The 19,062-nt window shown below is 43.5% G+C and overlaps 2 protein-coding genes across 21 annotated transcripts in view; one reads left to right on the top strand and one right to left on the bottom strand.

Annotated features, from left to right (window-relative positions):
• Positions 1 to 19,062, bottom strand: part of LOC111262779 (uncharacterized) — a 72,079-nt gene that overhangs the window by 31,069 nt on the left and 21,948 nt on the right. For all 18 annotated transcript variants that reach the window (XM_022837306.2, XM_086969321.1, XM_022837311.2 and 15 more), the window contains 3 exons: positions 18,462 to 18,584; positions 14,583 to 14,810; positions 13,668 to 13,791 (listed from right to left, as the gene is read on the bottom strand). In XM_022837306.2, the coding sequence (XP_022693041.1) occupies positions 13,668 to 13,791; positions 14,583 to 14,810; positions 18,462 to 18,584 (475 nt within the window). The remainder of the gene's footprint in view (positions 1 to 13,667; positions 13,792 to 14,582; positions 14,811 to 18,461; positions 18,585 to 19,062) is intronic.
• IntS3 (integrator complex subunit 3) lies at positions 611 to 10,314 on the top strand. Of its 3 annotated transcripts, none has more exons than XR_002681855.2 (3): positions 611 to 6,029; positions 6,253 to 6,879; positions 7,331 to 10,314. XR_002681855.2 is itself a non-coding variant. In XM_022837321.2 (2 exons), exons 1-2 carry the CDS (start codon positions 3,065 to 3,067, stop codon positions 6,720 to 6,722), a joined length of 3,435 nt encoding a protein of 1,144 aa, XP_022693056.1. In that variant the 5' UTR covers positions 611 to 3,064; the 3' UTR covers positions 6,723 to 10,314. The 3 variants fall into 3 exon arrangements, 1 of the variants encoding a protein (XP_022693056.1); XR_002681854.2 differs by having other exon boundaries at positions 7,162 to 10,314; XM_022837321.2 differs by having other exon boundaries at positions 6,253 to 10,314.

The following is a 19,062-nucleotide window of genomic DNA, read 5'->3' as shown; positions in this document are numbered from 1 at the left end:
ATTTGACTAGCAGCATGTAGCTGGTCACTTCGTTTCTTGTTGCTGGAAGCAACAAACGTACATAAAATCCCAACACGCACGTTAGTTACTAGAACGATTTCACGGCGTCCCTACTGTTATCTGATATCTAGCAGAGCTCGAACAGCTGCGAGAGCTACAGAGGTTTTCGCCGGTTTTCCAGGTGCAAACTCGCGTTCGCCAATCTTCTTGAGTTGGCTGCCTCCTCCAAATTAGCTGCAACGCTAACGCCTTATGGCTGAAGCAACGGGCGTCTACAGAAGCAACTCACTCCCAATGACGATCGACAACAGAGCATTCATCATGCCTGAGACGGACACCTCTCGCAGCTCTAATGCTGCCAGCATCACCGTCTTTCAACTGACAGGGAGCGATTCAGTCACGCGCCGTTGGTCGTTTGTGCTGGCGCTACTACTGCTGCTCGATTTATCTGTCGATCTCTTCGCTACCGTCGCCGCCACCTCACAGCGCCGACTAGCGATTGTCAGGCGACGAGCTGCCCTCTCCAGCAGATCCCTTTGAGGAAAGGGCGACGCTGCATGGCCTCGCTCGGCCGCGACTCTCATTCGTGTGACGGCCGTCCTGCGCTCAACATCGACTTTGTTCCGTAGGCCCGTGTATCTCAGCCGCGCTGTTGGAAACTTGTAGCAGCAGGCAGTCTGTAAGGACAGAGAAACTTAGCGGGCGATTTGGCTGCTGCCGCTGCTGTGCTACGGCGACGGCGGCCCGACTCACCGCCTTCCTATCGCCGCTCCCAGCGACCCCTGGTGAGCTCAACCCGCGATTCGCACGTCCGTGGTGCGCTGGATGGCGGCCGGCTTTTGCACGTCCGTGTCGCTCTGGCGGGGTGTCGCTCTTGCACAGTTGTATTATTCTATGTGAGCAGCGCACAGCAAGTCAGTGCTTTCTGTGTCAAGTGTCTGGTGTTTAGTATGTGTGTGTTCTCTGTGTCCCGCAAAGGAAACTTGTTCGAGTGGCTGTAGCCCGGCTATCTGCTACGGCCGTCTGCAGCGGCGGAAACAGCAGCGGTTATCGGCCGCAAAAGCTGTATGCGATCGTGTGAGCACCAGCTTCGTGTACGGTGCCCGCTCGAAGCGAACCGTCACATCAGCAGAAGCGGGGCGATCCACTGGCGCCAGTCTTAGCAGCCGTGCCGCCAGCTGCAGTTTGAAAAACTCTCCTAGTCATAGCCACATACTCACCAGTACCATTAGTCGCGCTCTGTAGAGACCACAGTGATTAAGGACGGCAACGGCGGCGGCCGATGGACAGAGCGGGCGGCGAGGCGGTCGAGCAGCAGACCCATGATAGTACGGGGCGGGACCTCGAATTCGAAGCAGTGTCGGCGTCCCTCCGGCAGCAGCAGTAACTAACGTTGTCGTTCGGCTCTAGGAAAAACAACACGGTGCGATCAGGCAGACAACATAGAGGGGAGACAGCACAGCAAACGAACAACCGACGAACGGACGGATGGCAGACCATTACTTCACTGTGTTGTTGTGCTATTTGCCATAGTTGGTGCCGTCTTGATGCTGCTACAACAGCACCGCTGCTGTTGCTGTTTTAGCTGGAAAGCCAAATAGGAGTGGGGCAACTCGCCGACGAACGTGCGACGGTCGCCAGCAAACATTGGCATGGCGGTACGCAGAAAGACACCTGCTTATACAAATGGCATAGCATCATTGGATGACCGCTGCCTCTGAGCTTGGACCACGCTGTTTTACCAAGTACTGGCCACAGTGGCAACAGCAGCAGCAGCAGCATTAGCACTAGTAAAAGTAATAGCTGAATTAGCTCTAGGCGACGACCTAGTGGTGTCGACACGCGAGTAACAGCAGGCCTGCCCATCCAGTAGCGATCTTCTCTCATCGTATCGATGATAATTGATTCCTTATATTCCTTTTTATACGTATGCTAGACAGGCAGCACCAGTCAATTGTGACAAACGAGGTGTGGTACCGTTGTAGTGTGCTTTTTGCGGTGCTGCTGCGGCAGTGGCAAAAGCCACCGACGGAGCGGTGTTAGCCGGCTAGCTACAACGTAATGGCCCAGACCCGAAATAGGGTCGATTATACAGCAGCGACCTTAAAGGCAGCAGAGCACAGCACCGCACGCCACTATCACGACTGCGAGAACAAGAACAACGCTAGCATCTAGTGTAGGAAAGGACGACAACAGAAACCTGCCTTCCCGTCGTCTCCAGAAGCAACGGCGGCCACAGAAACCCCACCAGCACCATTGTGGCCTGTGATCGCTGCTGGACAACTCCGCACGCTGCCTTGCCTGGTGGCTCGGTGTGATACGATAAACTGGCGTTCAGTTGTCCTACCACTGTACATGCGCTCGCCGTTACACCTGGTGGGCGCTAGTGGTAAGTGGGCACAACGTTAAACATATTAGTCTTCTTGGTTGGGGTTGTCAGCGCACTATGATAGTCAGCCGGACGCAATGAACCGCAGTGAAACCTTAGGAGACGAACGGATATACCCAGCAAGTTGACGAAGACGCGTTTCTGTACATGTTAAGTTCGATTTGATGATACTGCTACGACGACGAATTGATTAGCGGAAACCAATGTGCTGTACCAGCCAGTACCATCTAAGCAGAACATCGATTAGCCGGTGTCATGTAAAACAGCATCGACAGTCTCCACGATGCAGAAACTGTTTGCAACTCAAATGAAGATGTTACACGGGCTTACGATACTCTCGAGCTATAAAGTGGAGTGATTCCAATTAATATAAATATTGTTTCCCTTCGACCGTGGGCGTGTGTGCGTGTGTATGTGGGTGTGGGTGTATGTGTGTGTGCGTGCGCGGGCGTGTCTGTGTATGGGTGGTGGATGTGTGCATGTTTATGCAGTGTCCCATGCGGTCTGTTGAATGTAGGCAGACCAGGCTATGCCGGTAGCCGGCATCATTGATTTGTCGTCGCAGTGGAATATACCGTACACAGTACGGCCGCATAGAAGCAAACAGATCAGTGGAGCGCTTCCCCCAGGAAGCCCTAAATCGAGCTGAATTAAGCCAGCTCAAGGTGATGCAACATGAGCACCACAGCGAGCACGTCGCCTGCGACCGCTCGACTTTTCGTCAGTTCGGCTCTGGAACGCGATGAGACCGGCGTCGAAGAGAAACTCGACCAAGGTCTAGCGTTGCTGCAGGCGCTCACGCACAACATGAGTGACAACGAGGCGATCGAAGGTCTTACCCAGCACGTATGCCGGAACCAGCCCAGCCACGAGGAGGTGTCGTTCGGCCTGCTAGCCATCATGCTCACCGAGCCATCACTGGCTGGCCGATTCTATCGCGATCTGACCCTCGTTAGTCGGGATGGTATGCAGACGTTTATCGCCCAGTTAATCCAAGTGGCCATCGAGCGCTACCCAAAACTTAGTGAAGTGGCCCGTAACCAGCTGCTATGGTTGGCACGCGAGCTGATCAAGCATCTTGTATCAGGTACCGACGCTGTCGTGCTTAATTTGTTACGGCAGGTTCAGGGTGGTGACGTGAGCCCGAGGAACGTCTGGCTAGCCGAAGCGCTACTCAATTTGCTCTGCGAGAATTCTATCTGGCTAGAAAAGTTTCCCATTTTGTTAGCCACGAGCGTCTATACATATCTACGATTAATCGTCGATCATTTCTCGCCTCAGTTTGCGCAGCTCCGACAGCGAGAGGTTGAGTTTTGCATAAAAACGCTCCGGGAAAAGTTTCAGGAGTGTGCAATGATAGGTCGCGACCTCGTGCGCGTCCTGCAGAACGTGGCGCGCATACCCGAATTCGAGGCGATCTGGAGAGACCTGTTAGAGCGGCCGACGGCGCTGTCGCCGTCATTAACTAATGGCGTCGCGCAGTTACTTGCCACGAGGACGCCCCGCCGCTTTCTGCAATCCCGTGTCACGCCAGATATGGAGAGAAAACTTTACTTTATGACGCATCAAGTGAAACTTGGCCAACAGCGTCGTTATCAAGACTGGTTTCACAAGCAGTACCTGTCGACGCCCGAGAGCCAATCGCTGCGATGTGATCTTATTCGGTATATCTGCTGTTTTATCCATCCGTCGAACGAGATCCTCTGTTCGGACGTCCTGCCCCGGTGGGCAGTTATCGGTTGGCTTCTGATGACATGTCTGTCCAACGTCGAAGCGTCTAACTGCAAAATGGCACTGTTCTACGACTGGCTCGTTTTCGACTCGGAAAAGGATAATATCATGAATATAGAGCCTGCTATCCTTGTCATGTTCCATTCGATCCGCCCTCATCCGCAAATTACTGCCACCCTATGGGATTTTCTGATTCGGATCATGCGCGAGTTTTCGAAGCCGCTCGCGGACCGGATTCGTCAGGGCATCCATACGTCGTTGCGGGTTATCCTCGAAAAGCGGGTTCTATCGTCACTTGCCCCACTATTCGACTACCCCCGACTTGACAACGAACTCAAGAACTGTATCCGAGAAAACTTTGCCGAATTCTACACGGCCGATATGAAGAAACAGCCAATCGTTATCGATGACATCCAGGCGGTCGGTGGTGGGGTGCCTGGCGGACCGTCCCCCATTCATCCCGTCCTTGTAGATGGAAGTCCAGTCATCGTTAACTGCGAACGGACTGCAGATATGGCTAAGTTCTCCGATGATGAAGATGAAAACAACAGCGCTGTATTCCGACCGATCAAACCTGAGGTCAAAAGTGCACCAACCACCGCCACAACGTTACCGCAGGATAACATTGTCAAGCTCAAGCAGGAGGTCAAGCTAGCGTCGCAAATTGGCGGCGCTCCAAAGCAGCTCGGTGGTAGCGCAATTGATGATAAGAAACCTTTGGTGATGGTCACCGGTGTGGGAGGCGGAACTCCAACTCCCATAGTTGTGACGGGTGGCATCGCTGCAACCGGTGGTAATATGCCCGTCACCATTCAGATCGGGAATAACTCCGATGGTAGCCCTTCGCCACCGGCGATCGATGAATTTCTCGAGGGTCTACCTGAACCATTCAAGACACACATGAGCCAACTGCAGAAAGAGCGAGATACCGAGAGCCAATGCGCGGTAATCGAACGCCTCATGCAAGATCTCATCGAGTGTGAGACGTTCGACCGCCCATTGGCGAAGCAGCTCGGTGCGTGCTTTTCACACGTGCTTACCGACGAGTTCACCCGGAACGTTCTGCCGGACACGCTGAACAATGACACGTTGGAAAACGCCATCGGAACACCGCTGTTCGTCCTATTGCGTAGCTTCTGCCAGACTTCACCTCAACACGAGTCTCGACGAGCGCAGCTACAGATTCTCGTTGAAATGTCGCTTTACCAGCCACGACTTTCGGTTTTGCTATTGTTCTACCAAAGAGTAAAGCGTGTGCACCTGACCAATCAGGAGGCGACAGCGGATCAACCCAGCCGAGGATTCGATTCGAACAGCTCACCGTACGAAGAGCTCGTTGTAGCCAAGAACGCCAAACACAGTTTGGAAGACGCACTGCGCGATGATCTCGCGCTGTGCGAACAGGCTGGTCATATTCGTTTGTTGTGCTTCCTTGTGCCAGAAGTTTACTCGCAGTTCGCATCAGCTGCTTTGGGCCATTCCGAGCTACTTCATCTTGTTCTATCGGTTATTGACTCCAGTCAACTTCAACAACTCTGTTGTCAATGTCTGCAGGGCGAGCTTACGATGCTAACCCAGGACAACTTTCTGCCACTGGCCAAGGCATCGCTTCACTGGGAAACGTTCGAGCAGATGGCCTTCTGGGGTTTGCTGCAAGCACACCGATTCCAATCCGAGTGGCTGTTACCACTTTTGCCACTACTGAACTTCGTAAACCACCAGGAGGCATGCAACAGCGCCATGTTAATTCTTGCTGCCCAGAAACCGTCGACGGAACTGGTGCAAGTACTTCTTTCGCGAGATATTAACGACAAAGACATTCTGGTCCTTTCACTGCTAAAGCACTGGGCTATTCTTTGTGCCGATGTCCTAGCTGAAGTCCTGGCCACGATGGTAGTACCTCAAAAGGGTGCGTGTTTAGAGCCATAACAGTTGTTTTGGGCTGTTTCCTTACATTTGTAAACTATATTTTATTTTTGTTTGCAATGCATTGGCAAGTACAACAATTTTCATCTCGTATCATTAAAAAGACGCATATATATATATATATATATATATATACAATCTCTTAAACATAACACTAGTCAGCAGCTAGCGTTACCTATCATCTTTTTATTTTTTTTGTTCGATAGGTAATAAGCGTCGGCGGCAAACAAAAAGCCAGGCCGCTCAAAGTACCCAGCAAGCCCTGCTGCATCTCGATCAGCTGCGGCAAAACTGCGGGGAAAGCACCGATTTCTTCGCAACCGAGCCCTTGCACTCGGCGTTACAGCATGCGCACGTCGCAGCCAATGAAAATCAACGGGCGAGATTCGCCCAACTCTTTGCACTTGCCGCGGACGACGACTCGGAAGAGGAATACACCCCCGTTCGGGAGAAAAGTAAGGCACGAAGCTCGAATCGTGGTAAACGCGGGGGTGCTGGCAGCGTATCCGGATCCCCCCAAAAACGAAGTGGAAATACTACAAGCGGTTCAAGCAAGAAAGATCGCAATGATGATGAAGGATCGGACACGGAGTATGATTCAAGCACCGAAGAGGAAACAAGCAAGCCAAAACCACCGCGAAAACGACGGAAACAGCTGGTATCGGACTCCGATTAAGAGACGAAGTGTCCGAAAGTCAACTGGCGCGAGGACCAAGGAAATGGTTTTGAAAGTTGTATTCGTCTTGTGCTTCGGCTGCTAATGTTACTAACAAGTTACCACTAGTGAGTCGCCTCTTTGCCCTACGATCAACGACATTCGAATTCCGAGCTTGGTAGGTCGATTTTAAGACACAAAAAGTCTGCGTATTTTTAACGGCTATTTTTGAACTGTATGCAATTCACGCTGGACTTGCTCCTTATTTGCATTTTGCTTTTAATTCCAATATGTGTAGCAATATATGAAAAATTATTAATGTGATAGGTGATGTATATCAGTGATATCGATGTATCGTCGCACGAAAGCAATGTCGATGCCCCTTTACACTTCGATGTTGATCAGGGACACCATTCTAACGCGCTCGTTTTGCATCAAACGTTGTTTTGTTTTGCTTTAGGTGCATTTGTCTATGCATAGGGCTAAATGTAACGTGACTAGAGAAGATGAAGATCGAGAAAGTCCAGCGTGATTCGCGCGCGCCAGTAGCATTAGCATGGCAGCTCAGCCTCGCAGTCAAACTTGATTCACACAAAATCAATTTTTGCTGGTTGCAAATTTTTCGATAGGCAACGAAGCGAACAACCTGATTGGCGACCTGAAAAAAAAAGGAAGAAACAGAGCTTTCGACAAACCTGCTAATGTACACCGACAAATGGAGCAGTTTCTGCTTTTATTGTAATCACTGCTACTATTGTTATTATTATTCTTATGAGGCCGTTATCCTCTCCGAGATTACGTAGAGAAAAAGCCCGGTAAGAGCGGAAGTTAGGGTTTTCGACACACGTTAACTGGTGGAGTGTAGATTTTTACATAAGAAGCTAGAAACATTCTCTAAAACGAGTGTTGCTTCTGTTGTGAATGCCATGTGTTGATGCGTGTGACAAAGTTCACGTTTATGCCCAATGACTTGAGGTGGGAAAGGTGTACTTGTCTGCGAGGATGACAACTATTTTGCGACCTTTGATATGTCTGTTCGCGCGCCGCTCTCTTTTTGAGCTTGTCACAACAATAGAATCTTGATGACAAAATGACCGATCGCGCAACAGCAAAGCAACAATAAATACAGTGACTTTATAGGATATATAAGAGGAGAGTGAGTTGTACGTAAAGCAAGCTTGAACAAGTCATTATTGCTGGATATGAAAAAAATGCACTTTAGGAATATGTATCGTGACAAGAGAAAAAAATGAAGCGACTGTGTGATCAATTGAGGAACCTTCATTGGTAGCATAGTAACTATGTTCATAGGATTATAAAGTCATTAATATTGCTTTGCTTTAGTGTAAATTGTAACTGTGCATAATAACACGTCGATTAGTTTGGGAAGTGAAGCACCCCAAGCACAAGATGGCTTCTATCTTACAGGTAATTGCGAAGAGGCAATGTGAAAAATTAGTTGAAAGTTTGACGGGGCGAACTCATGCGGAAACGCTCCTGGAAATTTATGCAGCCATAGCAGCATCGTTAGTAACGACAAAAACCTTACTAGCAACGGAACAATGGAGACATACAAGAAGTAGTCCAGCCAAAGAAAAGCAAAAACAAATGATAATGCCGAATATTATAGAGATTTTCTAACTACGTTAAGGGGCTGGTGGGGAAGAGGACAGACATATATATATATGGCAACTGTTAGGGTAAATTAATAGGCAAATCTGTAACAATAAAGAAAATTACTACCAACTTTTAGTGTCGCTGACCACAACATGCTTCGCTAGTCGATTTTAAAGAGAGGTACACTAATCATCGTGAGGGTCGAGCAAATGCACAAGTCTAGGGATTATGACTACTGTAGTAATTATTGTTATTACAATGTTATTCTCGCTAGTATACTAGACAACAAAATTTACTCAGCGCGTCTCGAAGACCAGGTACGAGGTAGATCCCGAGGAAGTTGCATTAGACAAAGACGAGGTTCAATATATCAATTCGAGGGGAAGAAGCCAAAACTGAACACGCTGACTCAAATGACTGTATCATAGTCTGTCTGTAAGAGCGTGCGTAATATAAGACTGTATATGTGCATATCACATAATGGGGGCAACGAGCCGAATAAAGTATGTAATGTTACGTAAGGCAAAAAAAAAGATGATGTTCGATGTATAAAGAGTACAGAAGACAAAGAAGAGTTAATTATGAATATTTGATGACTCCTCCTCTAGTACGAAAAAAATATATGGGCGTGCTGGCAAAAGTCGTCATAATAGCGTTTCGAAAAACGAAGGCGAAATTGTAATGTAGTTACTTTACGGTTGACTATTTTCATTGAATACGAAATTGAAAGGGTATTTTATGTTAGTCACTACTTCTGGTCCGTCAATCCAGCTGTAAACTTGAGTTCTACTCATCTGCGTGCATAATTGTTGCTTATATATTTTCTTACTCATCTATCTATCTATCTATTCGGTCTCTACGGCTATTTGCCATATACTGTGTAAATATTTTTTAGAAAAAGATTTGTAAGGGCGTAAAACATTATTCGGGTGAAAGATCACGATCACAGTGCCTGCATCCAATGGAAAACCGTCGTTTCGGGGACCACAGTCTATATCTATAATAATAATAATAATAGTAATTGTTCATAGCGGTAGATGGCGACAAAAACGACAAAAAGCGAAATGGGCAAATCCGTTGGGCGAAAAATGTAATAAGCTGTACGTAGCTTATTTAAAAAGAACACGTATCATAAATAGAAAAGATCGAAATTAATCCACTTTTCCATGATGATTATTCTCTATAGAATACTTTATACGATCTTATCGTATTAGTATTATTGACTTAAGGCACGTGTAGAGCATATCGCAGTACTTCACTTGTGACGCGAGCTAATAGAGAGCTCGTAAATTACCTAATTGCATTATTCGAGTTAATATTCACAAGCTTCTAGCGATTGTTCAAAAGCTACTGTTTATTCAAGTGCATACGGCTAAGATGTAGGTCAGGTCGATGTAAACAGTGGCAGGACGTACAAGAATCTTTCTTATGCTTATAGTGAAGCCGTATGGTTAAGTATTCAGTTATCCAGCGGTCGACATATAATGGGTCGAGGCTGGGAAGGGCAGGGACTGGGCTTATCGGAGATCTCCAGTGGAGCTTGTATAAACTGCTAAGCAAAATGGGATTCCTTCGCTCGACATGGAACGATATGAGCGGACATATTTGTTTCTTTGACCACAACTTATTTCCACAGCGGTACGGTGATGTGTACGAGCAAAACTAAGATTTTTGTCTTTTTTGGTGAACAAAAACATTTTTTACCACGTCGAAAAAACGAAAGTTAACCCCGTACCTTCAGGTGGAAAGACCTGTATGTAGAAGATGCTGCTCTTGTGTAAATGTTGACAATCCACTGTACATATATACATAATAAATACATATATATATATATATATATATATATATATATATATATATGGAAGAAAATTAGATAAAAAGAACCCGAGAATAAGCTGTGTATGTATGTGTTATGCGGGCGTTAGATGTGTAATTGCGTAGGCAACTTGGGCGATAAAATTAAAAAATAAAATAAGTGGTTGTACTTTTCACAGTTCGCGGTCCTGTTTTCATTAGGAACGAGAAGTAATTACTGAACATCCTGCTAAGCAACTCTGTATTTCTGTTAATTTTGTCTCATGTAAAGCAGAATTCGTATTTGCCACCAGTAGATTCCAACAATGTTTGTAGAAAATGCCGTTACAAACTGGATATAGTAAAATCATATGGCTGTATTTAGGCCTTTGATTTATACACGCCATATACATCCGTTGCTAGCTCGTCACACTCATTGTGTGATGCGAAGAGCTACTTGCTCAAAAAAGTGCTGTCCGTGCGTACGATCGCACTTACATTATGATATAACATAGCATGATCAAATTTAGGCGCTGCGCGTGTGAACAATGTGCCATAATGTGTTTACCATTGTTATAAAGTTTGCTCCTGTTTATTGACAAGTATGCGCATGTGAGGACAAAATTAGCAACAGCAAGACATATGGGCACATGACTGATGCAGGTTGGCGGTCGTTTGTTTTTTTTTTACGAGAACATTTAATACCAAACAGCTAATGGAATTAAAATAGCGAAGCTCATCCAATCATTAGGATCGTGTCAAAATTCATACTCAGAGGAGAAGGTAGATTTTTTTAGTGTTGAAAACATCCAGTTTGATGGTTATACCTTGCCTTTTCCCTTACAATGTTCAATGTTCCTTCTGTACGATTTGCGAAAACTACCCTTGAAGTCTTGCTCTGAAATTACATAATAAGCTCTCCAAAAATTTTTAGATGTGCAATCCCTTCGACCACATTGGCTTCGTAAGCTTTTCCTGAGGCCGTAAGTTCACCATAAGGCCGCACAAGTTAAGGCCGGATTTTCATTCCTGGCCAACAAATTCCACGAGAAATCAATGTGTTAATCAAATCAGGCAGCGTCACTTAGACCGTCATAATCGATAGTCAGACGGAATAGTGCGTGACCAAAAGGCAAACATTTTCTGGTTGACACTCAATATCGATTACCAGATAGCCAAGATTGTACGGTTGATCGCTGTCTAGCTGAATGTAGACGGTGTCGGGCAATTTATCTCTCTGTGTTAGAAGCACACCTATGTGACCCCATCGCAGCAGCCCCAATAGGCACGCGGGATGCGAACGCTCACACAGACACAGAATATCAACCACTTAAACATAGCCTATGTGACTCGAGCGCCCGTCGAGCAGCCGAGTTCCCAACTGTTTAATCTGCTGTTAAAACAAACGTCCTGACCAAGCTTGAATAGCTATGTCTGACGAGCACTCTATAGTATAATAAAAACCTGATACCATACCTTGAATGTATTATTATCGAATCAATCACTCGTTTACTTTCAATAACACTTTTAACTGCCGTTGTATATCGGTAATTTGAATGATTTGTACATCCTTATTTATAATAACTTAAATGTAGTGCCATAACATTTGTATGCTCTACTTGTTGCATGCACACATAATGATATTTAACGTACTCGGTATTTTTATGGGGCGGAACACACGTTCTCCTATTCATGCTTATGTCTACAATAGATTTTTAAACACGACGTAGCAATAAAAAAATTTCCTTGGAGAAATAAATGAAGCGGATATGGGCAATAAGAAGCGAACGGCAACTTTCCTAGCCTTCGGACCGTTCACTAAAATGTCAATGTATGCCTGTGTGCCGAACGTAACAGGTGAATATTAGGCATCAAAATGGCTGTTCGTGTCCGTCCAAGTGTGTCTTTATTCACTAGTACGTTTCACATATATTCTTAATTAAACATTTTTTAGCTGCTTCCACGGAATCGCTCAGTGATATTGGCTGACTATAACGAACACGAAATACGAGTACAATCATTGATCCATGAACGGTATCTTAAATAACCCAGACTTCTTATGGTTACCTTCAAACGGCCACAAATATTTATTTCGATCAAGAATTAATTCTGCCGTCTTGAACGCCGTGACCACCTCCATTCTATTCTATATTTTATAATTATCGCCGTTAGCAAAAGTAATGTCGCACATATAAACATCAAAACTGTCGCATGTAAACAACGTTCTTTGCTGGCTAGTAATAACGGCTGAGAGAACCCTAGTCAGATATTGCGAAGTTGAAATTGACCATTGGGTAATGGCCCTCGCGACGAGGACACGATGCGTAACCATGCTTATGGAAAGTAGTAACAGCATTAAGAGTAAATCACTTACTACCAAAGTAATATGAATATAAGGCTAAGATATATAAATAAAATAGATTTTCTAAAAGTCAATAAGATTTTGATCCAGGTACAAGTGTTAGGTGAAAAGCATAAATATCGGCTAAATTGTTAGCTAAAAAATTGTAGCCTTTCAGTCACGTAAAGAAGCACGATAACAATGAAGACAAACGTTCGTTCACCTTTAACGCTATTTTGTTTTTAGCTGTAGGCTTGTATTTTATCCAATCGTTAGCGTACCTCTTAATTTTTTCCCATCCTGTACAAAGTGCTACGTAAAATCCAAAACATATGCTTTCTGCTATTAGAAACTTTGTTTTATCGTTCCGCCTCTGTAACCGTCTAGATATGAATTGTTCTTTCTTCTAAAGATTTTACTTAAACCTTCGTTAGCGGTAATAGCATGAAGATTTATCAGGCGAAGAATGCTAAAAAGAGCGAAAAGCTACAATTTTCTCCATGATAAAGGCCAGATGATTCATACGACTAATTATTTCCACAAGAAAATTCGTATTGCCATGATATCCTGGCAAAACTCACCTAAAACTACTGCGTCCTTCTATGGTTTGTTCCTACCACACTCTGTGTGATCTGTTGTCCTACTAGGAGTCTAATCCTGTTTTTTTTTTTTTTTTTTTTATAAACTAAGCCACATAAATTTCATGCGGCATCTAGGACTCCGCTGCTCGAAGTTTTTCTATCAAACAAACATATATCTGATAGATACCTTCCGTTCACTCTCTACACGAGAACAACCAATTAATTATATGTGTTGTGACAAATAGAATGTTGGAGTTGTCATCAATAGAAATGTATATAATATGCATTTTGATATAAGAGATATCTTATTAGGGTGTAGTCCATTATGCAAAGGGTGCCGATCAGCTACAATAATTAATCCCAAGTTTTAGCTACTTACCAATTAGTATAGATTGGCTGGATGGTTGACACAGATAAATGCACAGATAAATGATTAAGTGGGGAAGGCCCGTACATGTTAGACTAACTTATTTTCTACATTATCTAAATGATAACTGTGGACCATCATCCCTTCTTTTCAGTTCAGCTACAACCGACAGAGGTCAAGTTGAAAAATAATATCACTTGACAAACGAAGTTATCGAATAAGCGTTAAGTAAAACTATTAAAATGGAGAAAAATTACCCCACTTACCCGTTGTCATAAAATAAGGTATCCGAAATTTGGCCGATAGGACTCGTGAGCGTAGCATTTGTAGCGTGCCTCCATCAAAAGGCAATGCACCACATACAAGCACGTATAACACAACGCCCAGACTCTGTTAATGGGAACGTATGAGGGCCGCGAGTACGGAAACAAGTCAAACACCATGCACATAAAAACGTACATACTTGGTTAGTCGACAGAAATAGATTCTGACGGCACTATGACTGTTTGAAGTGCTTCTTTTGTAAATGCATAACGCTTTTTCTGGCGTTAACGAAAAGGCATCATAAGATAAGAATAAATGATTATAACCTTTCACTTACAGCTAATTAATTCTATACTAAATATGTAGGTATATTTCTATATTTAGCTTATAAAATCGGAAGGTAAATAAATTAACTAGATGAACTATTTACACTTGAACTACCTTTGCTACTACTACAGAGGCAAATGCTCTCACAAATAAAGCGGCGGCAGCTTGTTCGTTATTGCCCCCTTTAATGGGCCGAGTCAAATTCTGGTGTTTCTAAGCAGAGATAGCAAAAAGTAGTTAGAAATAGACATTAGAAAGAACGAAATATACGTTTCTGTTTATTCATACCCTGCTATATATATATATATATATATATAGGGCTGAAAATGAAAAACAATCGGATCTATAAAGCATACCTCCTTAATAATAGCGTACCTCAAAAAGCGCAGAGGTGTAAAAACAATATTAGATTAGCAAATATGTACAGGGTAAACATTTACTATAATTTTTACTTTACTATCCCGGGATTTTACCAAAGGTAAAATAAAGGTTTTCAACCTGTCAACAGCAATTTTTTGCCCACCTAATATATCAACAGATTTTCGGCGATAACCGAAAACCAAAATATGTTCTGGCGAATTTGCCCTTACCCATATATCGGCCTTGGGCCCGTCGTACTCGCGACCTTCGAAAAGTTCCGGTGCGGCGTACGGGGGACTTCCGCACCACGTACTAAGCGGTGCGCCCGGAGTGAAGAAATTACTAAAGCCGAAATCAGCAATCTTGATATTCATATCGGAGTCCAATAATAGATTCTCCGCCTTCAGGTCCCGATGCACGACATGCCGTTCGTGGCAGTATTTGATAGCTGATACGATCTAGTCAGATACAGCAGATACAGAACGGGGGCTCAGTGAGACACTCACGAAATAAGTAATCAATTATATCGATCTATGTAGTTAAGTATTTTTAGTCGCCCTGACGATGAGAAGCAGGGAACAAGCAGCGAGTTAGAATCCTGGAATATAAAATTCAATATCGTATCCATCATGCAAATGCTGCCCTTGATAAAATAATCGTAAGTAATTATTCAGATTTTCTGCTCAAGATTGTTCTGTCCCGCATACCTAGTCCATTCGGTAGGTCGTAGAGGTAAAGTATATTTAAGAAGCATTTAGGCCGATACTCGAACTTCAATCAACCTGTCAAGTGGTCTCCAGGAGTTTCTATTTCATTTTCAAAGAAATATATTTTTTCTATAGGAAACGTGCATGTATAAACCACGGCAGCTGCAGATGTTATCTATTATTGCATCCACAAGTACATATGAGTAGGGGTGTTGACTTCAAATGTACTTGGAGCATAGCATGGCTAAATCTCCTTGCTCAGCGTCAAGATGGCATATAAATTGTATCTCATCGTTTGAAGATTCCAAACATGCTTTATATTTCTCACGGTAGTGATCAATGTGTTAGTTTTTCGGTTTATTCTGATGGAAAATCTACTCTGTAATGTTCGCAAAGTTCGTAGAGACTATCCGTATAACTCAAGCGTGGGACTGTCGGAGCCTAAATCAATGATGAGACGTAACAGACGGATTGCGCCATACGGTAGGTAATTATTTCAGGTGTTTTTGCGAAATCGGCCAACGGTCTTCCGGGAAGAACAAACGGCAAGAAGCTGACGAAAATAAAACTCGACTTTGTAGTGCTTATATAGAGTATTTGGGAACATTGCTTTTACATATGGGCTTGTTGTACCTGGAAATAGAAATGGCCTATTAGCAGGCTAAGGCTCCCGTACTACGAAGACCTTTGAAGTACTTGACACAGGTGTGTATCTTATCTTCAGACGAAGTTACTACATTCTTTCGGTCGCGACCAAAATTTTGAAAAACAAGTGTAGAACACGCAAACAAAAATGCTCCTTGATACTCCACGTGCTGGTTTGAGCACTGTTGCTAGTACAACTCGTATATTAATTCGTCTTCATTATTGCAAAGCCGTTATTATTGCTCCAGATTGGCTTCTTCTGTTTCTGAATGGTTTTGCCACCGGGACCGTCTATAGCACTGTGCATTTTACCGGGGTGACTAGTGGCGAAAGTATAGACTATGAAAAATTTCTGCACACAAAACGCGCGGAAAAATTCTGCAAAATTAGACAACTTTCGTAAGTTGATCGTGATGCTGTTTAAAGAATGGGGCATTGTTCGCTTCAGCATGAGAAGCCAAGTGAGTCTTGGTAGTCGCAATCGTATCCTACTGTAGATTATGGGATTTAAGAAAGGCATTCAAACTTATAATAATCGCGACATTGGTAAATATCGAGAGATTTTGTTTATTGGAAGATCAGCACACATATGCGTCTTGTCGCATTAAAGCGGCGTATAAAACAATCTAGCAATCTCTATGTTCCCTATTGTACCACATTATATGTTATATGCTGAGAAACTATCATATATCGTTTTGAAATTATCCTGCATCAGAACGCCAGGATTTATTAAAGAGTTCGTGTTGATTTTCTCTGTAATAATGTTTATTCCGATTGGGAAGTCGCTACTGGTTTGCGTGATGGCGTAATGGGTAGCACATTTGCCTGCTAATCTTAAGGGCATATTGTAATCTAGGTTCGAATCGGGCAGAGACACACGGTTCGTTTCGTACTGGGAGCCAGCCGTCTAATGAAGTTATGCTTAACGGCAACGCCGGATGTAAAATTCGAAAGGTAGAGGTAGTGAGTACCAATAGTCTCGAAAGCGTAATGAAGATTTACATTATAGTACTATCCATCCAGAGAAACAACTCTAAAGCTGTTTAACATTACTTTATGAACTCAATCTAGCAGCCGCATTTTTCGTGTATACCCTTTTTGTACCCGCAGTCTTTGGCCTTACCGTAGCATATGAAGTCTGAGGGGTATACTGAATGGCGCGTTCTCTGTGACATAAGCTAGCAAACATAGAAGGTTACACAATGTTTAAATTAATTGTTGCTACAATTCATTTTAAAAGTATGGATCTTTTTCCTTGTGTTGGCTACAGAATCAATGAGTAATTCTCTTTTGTGTAAACGGGCCCACGAAAACATCACACGTTCGAATAGTTAAGTAATCGTAAGGCTTCAACGAGAGACACAGTTGACTTTTTTTGCATGTGTAGCTGTCCACGCCTTCCCACTACACTACTGACTGCTTTTCTAGTATAGTCGAGTTTGGTATAACAGAAATACATAGAATATTTCTTTAGTGACTTACAAATCAGAGCATCTCACGAACTTTCCAAAAAAGGGTTGACTTGAACGATCCGAATCACCCAGCAGAGTTTTGTAGAAGACCCGCTTAAATTATTTATACTAAATACGCATGCATAGCTTACAAGTTCGCACCATGAATCGCTTGTACGGCCCAATGAGCTATTGATTTATAGCACTACACTGGGCTCGATATATCTGTATAAGCTAACTAGTTGAGACGAGCCGAAAAGCGTTACCCAGAATTTCTTCAGCTGTGAGGCATTGAAACACTAATGAGGTAGTGGCCTTTGCATTAAATTTGCCTACCTCGTAATTTCGATCTGGCTTATTAAGCTGACAAACTGAGACTCCAGCAAAGCCTCCGGCGGAGTGATTACATTGTGGTACTTCAAACGCGCATGAACTATCCAGTTTTGTTGACTACATGAAACATTCAGCCATCAGTGACGACAGATGTTGTGGGGGTATTAAGATCAAATACAACACCAACGGTTGCTTCAAAAATTAACCCGGCATGTAAAAAGTTCGCTCAATTTTCCCCGAATTTAATGTGTATTTTCTATTATATAACGCAATAGTGTTACACATGATATATCCTACTGGATCTTTGGCGCAACCATAAATGTTGTTAGCTTTTATTGAATTATGCATAGCCTTATTTCCATATAGTTTCATAGGGTACAACTGTAGACATATTGATTTGAAGGCTGCACTTGCACCCAGCCGCGGCCTTTGCCCGCTCAACGTTCGTTTGTTTTAGGTGTGTTCCTTGCGAAATCCTTACGCAAACATTTATGCGTGACCAACTGAGTTCCACGAAGCAGCGTCGTCAATGATACTATTTTTTTCAAAGGGCGATGCTGTCAGGTTTAGACTACGGCCTGCATATATAAACGTAAATTCATAGTTATTGTGTTCATTGATTTTCTAAGTTGCTTCCTGAAATGCGGAGGATTTGCTATTCTCGCTGGTATCTTTTTGCTTCGGGCTTTCTGCTTCTTGGATAAAATGTGACAATCGACAATTCGTTCAGCTGACATACCTTATACACGTGCAAACAATAATGATGATCAACGGAATGCAATGCACGTCGGCATCTCGAAGTTAACAGAGTGCAGAGCACGTTCGCGTTCTGTGAATTCTGTTCATCTATTATGATACATTATAAATATCTGAGCCTGATTTAGGTCTGCCACGGGAAAAAGAATATAGGAGAATACCTAACGCACTACAATTTGTTTTCACCAGTCATGTCTTCGCGTCAGCTAAACATTACCTGTTTGAATTTTTGCCGGGCGGCGGCTTCACTCATGGGTCCATTATCGACGAGAAAGTCAAATATTTCTCCATTTTGCGCGAATTCCGTCACCAAGTAGATCATCTGTTGACTTTCCATCACCTGTAATGCAAGGGAACACCGTATATTTAATCTACATTTGTGTCTTTTCCAAACGTGATGTTTTTCTTCCAGACGTCATGTAGCCTAAATCAGTTGGCGTTACACGTAACCAAAGTTAGGACTTGTATTTATTATGTGCTAAAGAATAACGATCCGTTTAATGACTGAATGTTGTCGAATTGTCTCTGCACTAGTAGTTTTTTTTAACATGGAAGGGAAACTCTGTTTTCTGACGAATTTCCCGTATACCGTCAGAAAATCTGATTACTGTTAGCAGTCGTCACTGGTTAATAATCGAAAATATTTGTATCAGATATGCATTATGTTGGCTTGAAGATAATTTAGATTTTTAGCTACTTAATGTAAAACGAGTGCAATTTAAATTTTATTATATACGCAAACCTGTGACTATATAAATATATATACTGGATACTGATTGTAATTTTATTGTTAATCATATAATATAAGTACAAACTGT

This window comes from Varroa jacobsoni, unplaced genomic scaffold (genome assembly GCF_002532875.2).
Source record: "Varroa jacobsoni isolate VJ856 unplaced genomic scaffold, vjacob_1.0 scaffold_700, whole genome shotgun sequence".
Taxonomy (NCBI): domain Eukaryota; kingdom Metazoa; phylum Arthropoda; class Arachnida; order Mesostigmata; family Varroidae; genus Varroa; species Varroa jacobsoni.
This window is presented reverse-complemented; position numbering and strand designations above follow the sequence as displayed.